This window comes from Solanum pennellii, chromosome 8, assembly GCF_001406875.1.
Source record: "Solanum pennellii chromosome 8, SPENNV200".
In the NCBI taxonomy this organism is placed as follows: domain Eukaryota; kingdom Viridiplantae; phylum Streptophyta; class Magnoliopsida; order Solanales; family Solanaceae; genus Solanum; species Solanum pennellii.
In genome coordinates, this window is record NC_028644.1 from 27,808,159 (window position 1) to 27,816,428 (window position 8,270).

Genomic DNA, 8,270 nt, shown 5'->3' on the forward strand with positions numbered 1-8,270 from the left:
ACAAATATATAAATTTTATTTAAAAAAAATTGAAGATTTAGTGCGCAAAGTCGCAATCAAACATAAATTATTTAACTCTCGAAAAACAAAGTGTCACACAAAAAATTGAAACAGAGGAAATATAATTGTATTCAAAGTCACTAAAGTATATAGTGATATTTATATAAAGTGTTGATTATGAATATTCATATTTATTATTATCATTAAATATAATATAGTAGAAATCATTGTTTATCGTAGCCTAAGCCGACTCAAACACATAGAATGATGGAACGCTGTAACAAATTTGAAAAAATTATCTAAGAACAAAGGTGGCATGTACAAATCACGGTCATGGGAAATAAAATAGGATAAAACCTCATTTATCACATGTAATTAGTTGTGGTTTGAATATTTAGGTAGGCCATATTTTCTCTACAAGTTGTTTTACATCTTTTTAATTCCATTTTAAAATTAAAGTGTGAGAGTCGTGTTTAAAATGTCTAGTTTAATAAACTTCATACTATATTAAACTCCACAATTATATATTATTTAAATAATACTGTAAACTACTATATATTTCTCATGAATTACTAATATATTTCTCAAGTCCATTTTCTTCTCAATCCAAATAGATTAATTCTTAGCTTAATTTACTTTGTACATTAGTTTGAAGAATTATTAAGATGACAAAAAAGTGTAATTTGGAGCTCAGACTTGTTCCTCCTGCCCCATACTTCGATTCCATGTAAGTACTCATTTTTTTGAAAATATGTTATAATGTGTAGATCAAGCTATGATCGACTCAATAAATTTAATGACCTAAATTAAATTTTTAATACAACCACCTCGAATTGTCAATAAATTTTATTTCTCCTTTAATTCGAACTATAGGGGAAATAAAAAAACCATAGATGAAGAGAAGGAATATCAGCCGCTAACTATATTTTATGATGGAAAAGTTGTGGTTTCTGATGCTAGCGAGGTTCAGGTATACGTATTTTGCACCTTTAATTTCCTCACTCTATTATTAATTTGAATGTCTGGTTTAATTCGGTAGAAATCGTTGTATCGTTTTGCTCTGTTCAATTTGCTTGGGTTGATTTAGTGTAAGAGTATTAAATTAACTTTTATTTAGTATGAATTTGGATATATAATTTTAAATTTTAAGTAAAGTCTACATATTTAGAAACTACCTGATAAGTATATAAATCATGTTAGTGAAAAAACTTACTAGATAATAAAAAAAATACAAGATTACAATTGAAAATTAAAAATGAAGAAAATAAATTTCTGCAAGGTTGAGGCACGGATATCTTGCTCTTTTTAAGGAGATTCAAGCCCATTGCAGCAAATGTTTTTATCGGTCCAGCAGTATTCCTTTTTGACTTTTCCCCTTCGGGATACAACAACCTTCACAAATTATAACTCAACAACTCTGGACAAGAGTTGAGTCCAAAGCTCCACAAAAAGAAACACCTCCATTCAACTAATAAGAACTCTCTTTTAGACTAGCACTTTCACTTTATGTTTTTTCTCTTGTGTATTGTGTGTACCAAACCAAATGAAGACCACCACTATTTATACTACAAGAAGTCTTTCTAGCAATGAATAGGAAGATAATGGTGTAGTAAATGATAAAGATAATGATCTTTGGAGTTACATAGGTTACAAAGATAATGGAGGAGTAAAGAATGAAATAAAAGTAAAGAATAACAAATGCACCAACGTGTAAATGTTACATTTTGACCATTGCAACATTTATCAGAAAGTAAAGTGCATTATGCATATGGTCATTAAGTGACCATTCAGTAATAGGGATAAATGCACAAATGCAATGCACTGCAACGGTCATAACCTCAATTTCATATAGCCTTTAACATAATAATATGTAACAATTTAATAATAAATAAATATTAAAATGCTCAAAAGACCAACAATCCCCCACTCATTTTAATATTAGACAAGAGACTATATCAGTTGAAGGAAGACTACTATGCATAATGAAGGTATGCTCTGCATTGAACCTCCACTTAGTGAAATAATAACTTTTACTCCAGAGTCGTAATGGTCTCAGACTTGAAGTATGACTTCTCAAGGGAAATAAAATATCACTACTCACACATAATAATCAAGGTGTTGACATGAGTTTTAAAGCCAACACGTTATAGCCATGTGCTATCCTGGTTTCGTGATTGCATTTGGGAATAAGTCAATTCTCATAGGAAGCGACCTACTTCCACACCTCACATAGGTGAAATCTGTCGAGAGTGCTCCTGTAAGTTTAACACTCCACCCATACGGGCTACAGATAATCATTAAGAGTTTTATCAACTCAACTTTCACAAACTACAGGAAATAATGAACCCACATCATAGGGAGGGAATAAAAAGATAGTGCATTTTCACAACAAGTCATCATATGATTAGATTTTCCCTTTGAACCTGGTTATAAGATCTCTAGTCTCCAAGTTGGGTTTCCTCATATATGACTCAAGAATTTGTAGGCTTCAATCCCATCCCCTCGATGTGCTCCAGACCTTTTCTCTTGTTAAGGCCTTCGTAAGAGGATCTGCAAGATTATCACAAGATTTGACATAATCAACATCAATGGTACCATTTGTCAAATACAATCTTACATTAGTGTGTTTCCTTCTTATAGGTCTGAATTTACCGTTGTAATAATTATTTTTGAACTCGATCAATTGCAGCGGTGCTATCACAATGAATTAAAATTGGAGGAATTGATTTTTCAAAATAAGGAATTTGAAACAACAGATCTCTTAACCAATTCGCTTCCTCACTAGCTGAAGCTAAAGAAATTAGTTCAGCCTCCATGGTAGAGTTAGCAATTATAGTTTGCTTTTTCGATCTCCAACAAACAGCACCACCACCTAAAGTAAAGACATAATCAGTGGTAGAACAGGAATCACCTAACAAAGTGTTTTAATCTGCATCACAAAAACTTTCAAGTACAGCAGGATATATTTTATCGAACAAACAACAATTTTTGTTCTAATTAAATATGTCATAATTCTTGTTATAGCATGCCAATGTTCATTACCTGGCTTGCTTGTAAACCTACCAAGTACTCCTACTGCATATGCAATATCAGGCCTAGTGCAATCAGTCACATATCTCAAACTTCCGATTATACTAGCATATTCCTTTTGATTTAGGAAATAAGTGAACACTTGAATCAAAAGGAGTAGCAACACGCTTGCAATCATGAAAGTTATATTTTTTCAAAATTTTCTCAACATAATGTGACTGGTCAAGGAAAATCCCCTCACATGTTCTTGTTATTTTTATTCCAAGAATAAAATTTGTCTTACCAAGATCTTTCATATCAAAATGGCTTCTAAGAACATTTTTAGCGTCATCAATAACATTCATGTTAGAGCCAAAGATCAACAAATCATCAACATATAGGCAAATAATCACATGAGAATTATTCCAAGACTTATGATATATGCACTTATCACACTCATTTGTTTTAAAACCATTTTCAATCATGCATGAATCAAACTTTTTATGCCATTGCTTTGGTGCCTATTTCAAGCCAGGGATTTAGTAAGTTTACATACTTTGCTTTCTTGGCCTGCTTCAACAAAACACTCGGGTTGGTCCATATAAATTTCTTCATTTAGGCCTCCATTTAGAAAAACATTTTTTACATCCATTTGATGAATTTGCAAATCAAAAATTGTAGCCACACCAACTAAAAGTCTAATGGATGTTATTCTTGTTATCAGAGAAAAAGTATTAAAAAATTCTAGGCCTTCTAGTTGTTTAAAACCTTTTGCAACTAGCCTAGCCTTATATTTATCAATAGATCCATCCGGTTTGAACTTTTTTCGTAAGACCCATTTACAACCAATTATTTTACAACTCGGTGGTAAATCAACTAACTTCCAAGTTTTATTAGAAATTAGAGATTCCATTTCATCATTTACAGTCTCTTTCCAAAAAATAAAATCATGTGAAGATAATGCTTCTTTCAAAGTTAGAGGGTCATCTTCAACATTAAACACATAAAAATCTGGATCAAAATATTTTTCTACTCTAGCTCTTTTACTTCTTCTTAACTCAAAATCATTAACTTCTTTATTTTTCAAAGTAGAAGTAGAAGAACTAGGTAGTGACAAAATATTTTGTTCAATTCTTTGACCCCCACTCTTTTTAGTATCAAAAGGAAATTTATTTTCATGAAAAATAGCATCACCTGATTCTATCACAATATTATCTTCAAGATTAAAAAATCTATAGGCTGTACTATTTGAAGCATAACCAACAAAAGCACAAATAGTAATTTTCTTACCCAACTTTGTAATCTTGGGATCCATTAGCCTCACAAAGGCTACACAATCCCAAACTCTTAAATATCCCAAACTTGGTTTGTAACCTTTTCACAATTCAAAAGGTGTTAGTTTTGACTTTTTTTGAGGCACACGATTCAACACATAACAAACAGTTAACATAGCTTCACCCCAAAAATTTAAAGGTGCATGTGACTCAATAAGCAGGGCATTAGTTAATTCAACCAAAGTTCTGTTTTTCCTTTATGCTAATCCATTAGATGAAGGAGAGTAAGGAGGAGGAGTTTCATGAATTATTCCCAATGATCTAACAAAAGAATTAAACTCATTTTATTCATATTCACGACCTCTATCACTTATAATTTTTTTTATTTTTCTTCCAAACTGATTTTCAACTTCATGGAGATAAGTTTTAAAATTTTCAAAAGCATCACTTTTATTTTTTCATCAAGTAAACATATGTAAACTTAGAAAAATCATCAATGAAAGTGATAAAATATCTATTACCTCCACGAGTTAGAATTCCACCAAGTTCACAAATATCAGTATGAACTAATTCTGATCAGTTTTTCTTTCAACTTGAAAATTAGGCCTTTTAGTGATCTTGGCTTTACTACAAGCCTCACACTTTTCAAAATTCTTTTTAACCATTGTGATTAATTCTAAACTACTCATGATTCCAACATAACGATCATTATTATGACACAAACGAGCATGCCAAAAATTAGTAGAAGAAAGCATATAAACAGAAGTAAAACTTTTATTCATTTCAACATTCAACTTAAAAATTCCATCACATGCATACCCCTTCCCCACAAAAATACCTTTCTTAACTATTACATTTTGATCAGATTCAATAATCTGTTTAAAGCCTGTTTTATAAAGTACATCTTACAATGTTAATATCCTTCCAGAAGTAAAACACAATTCGACATCTCCCTTTCCAAGCACTTGAGTAGTGTGAGAATCACCAATCATGATGGTTTTGGGCTCCTCAAAATGAGTATATTTTTTAAACCAGTCTTTGTCATAACAGACATGACTGTTTGCACCAGAATCAGCCCACCATCCATCAACATTCTCAACCATGTTTATGTCGATAATCACTGCCACAAAAGGTTCTTCGGTAACGTTTTCCTGAGGGTTAGACCACGTTTTTGGAATCTGCAAAATCGACCAATATGCCCACTCTTGCCACAAACAAAGCATGGTCCCTTTTCTTGAACTTGTTTATTTTGTGCGTGGTGATTTTCATCATTATTTTTCTTGGGAGGTCTACCATTATTTTTCTTGAATTTTTTCTTCTTAGGTTTTAAAGAAGTATTTTTGTGAGTTTCAGGAGTAACATTATTCGAAGTAATTAAATTTACCTTCGATGTGATGTTGTTCTCTTCTGTTTGTAAAAGTGCATCTTGGCCCCTTGCTTCTTCTTCCATGCGGATTTTTATCATCAAGGTTTCAAGAGAGGTTTTCTTTTGTTTATGACACATAGTTTTTTGAAATTCCTTCCAAGAAGAAGGAAGTTTATCCAATATGCCATAAACAATAAGGTTATCTCTAATTTTAACCTCTTCGGACATAAGCTCTCCAACAATCATGATGAAGTCTTGAGTTTGATCTACAACTGATTTGTTGTCCAACATTTGAAAATGAAAAAATCTACTAGCTGCATATTTTTTTGCCCCAGCCTCTTCGGTATCATACTTACTCTGCAATGCCGTCCAAATTTTTTTTGCACTAGAGTAAGTTCTATCATAATAATCATAAAAATTATCAGATAGACAATTAAGAAGATAATACCAACACTTATAAGAATCACCATCGTACTTTTTCACTTTCTCTAGATGAGAAATAGTTTCATCATCATTCATAGTGGTAATATCTTCTTTATTTGGATTCTTCTCGGTTAATACATAAGAAACATTGAGAAGACTTAAGTAGAAAAATACATTACCCTTCCATCTATTGAAATGTTTACCATTGAACCGAAATGGCTCATTAAGATCTCCCATCTTGACATCCGCGATTTTTTCAATTGTAGCCATCTTGAATCTCCTTAAAATTGTTAGTGAAAAAACTTACTAGATAACAAAAAATTACAAGATTACAAGATTACAATTAAAAATAAAAAATGAAGAAAATAAATCTCTTCAAGGCTGAGGCGCGGACATCTCGCTCTCTTTAAGGAGATTCAAGCCCATTGCAGCAAATGTTTTTACCGGTCTAGCAAGTAGTCCTCTTTGACTTTTCCCCTTCAGGATACAACAACCTTCACAAATTATAACTCAACAACTCTGGACAAGAGTTGAGTCCAAAGCTCCACAAAAAAGAACACCTCCCTTCAACTAATAAGAACTCTCTTTTAGACTAACACTTTCACTCTATGTTTTTTCTCTTGTGTATTGTGTGTACCAAACCAAATGAAGACCACCACTATTTATACTATAAGAAGTGTTCCTAGCAATGAATAGGAAGATAATGGTGTAGTAAATGATAAAGATAATGGTCTTTGGAGTTACATAGGTTACAAAGATAATGGAGGAGTAAAAAATGAAATAAAGGTGAAGAATAACAAATGCACCAACGTGCAAATGTTATATTTTGACCATTGCAACATTTATCAGAAAGTAAAGTGCATTATGCATATGGTCATTAAGTGACCATTCAGTAATAGGGACAAATGCACAAATGCACAAATGCAATGCACTCCAACGGTCATAACCTCAATTTCATATAGCCTTTAATATAATAATATGAAACAATTTAATAATAAATAAATATTAAAATACTCAAAAGACCAACAAATCATAATAATAACAATTTAAAATACAAAAAAAAATCATACAATGAATTTTTGGTGTAGTTATAGTTGAAGTTTTACTTGAATTTCCCTCATATGGAATAGTTAGTTCAACTCACTTGAATTTGCTTCAGATCATCTAGTTATAATAAGATCGCACAAAGTATAGTAAAACATATTAAGAACATAAAAAATAAGGGCATGTTAAATATTATTTATTAGTCGATAATTATATTTTTAGGTAAAAGGAGGGGAAATTTAAAGTATTTCCAATAGATTGAGGAAATATTTTATCCAATAAGTGGAAGGAAAATATTTTTGAAACATTTCTATAAGTTAAGGGCATTTTTGAGTCAATAAATAAAATGAATTCATTTTCGAACCATTTCTAATACGTTAAAAGTATTTTTGAACTTTTTTTCCTATTTTTAAGATATAAGTGTAACACACACCTAAACTATCTCTTTTTTTTTTTTTTAAATTCAAATATATTTTAAGTGTATTTTTGAAGTTTAGGTTTATTTTAAATCCAAATATGTCCTTTTCATTATACTTAAAACCAAATATATTCTTTATCATGCTAATATCTGAGTCCCAATCTTAGAATAAACACACGAAAGATTAGAATTAATTTTGAAATCCCAAATTATTTTCGTCCCGTCAACACCCAAAACAATCCAGTAAAATAATTTCTAGCCCAAAACAATGTATAAGTCAAACAAAAGTAAATGAATTGTTTGTTAAAAAAATTGACAACTTATTAGCTGCACGTAGTAAATGAAAACTCGTTTTTATAATTATTGTTCTCATTTTTTTCGCCAACCAAAAATTCAGAACATCAAAAAGAAAAAATTGCAAATTTTAAAAAATAGTTAACTTTGTGTGTTTGATTCTGAAGTTTTTGAAAGTTGAATTAATGCGGTTCTTCAAATTCTATTGGTTTGACAGATATACATTTTGACATTTAGGGTGTGTTTGGTACGAAGGAAAATGCTTTTTATAAAAATGATTTCCTAAAAAAAGAAGTAGATATTTAATTTATCTTTTCATATTTGTTTGGTGAGTAGAAAATTTTTTTCAAAAAAATATTTTAGTATGTAGTTGATTGAAAAATGTTTTTGAGAAATATATTTTATTTTTTACTAGAGTAGAAAACAATTTTTTTTGGGGGGG

The 8,270-nt window shown here is 30.7% G+C and overlaps 1 protein-coding gene across 1 annotated transcript in view; it reads left to right on the top strand.

Moving 5' to 3' along the window:
* Nucleotides 1–606: 606 nt before the first annotated feature.
* Nucleotides 607–8,270, top strand: part of LOC107028258 (protein TIFY 5A-like) — a 10,293-nt gene continuing 2,629 nt past the window's right edge. The window contains exons 1-2 of the mRNA XM_015229295.2: nucleotides 607–727; nucleotides 874–970. Of these exons, the coding sequence (XP_015084781.1) occupies nucleotides 666–727; nucleotides 874–970 (159 nt within the window). The 5' untranslated portion in view covers nucleotides 607–665. The remainder of the gene's footprint in view (nucleotides 728–873; nucleotides 971–8,270) is intronic.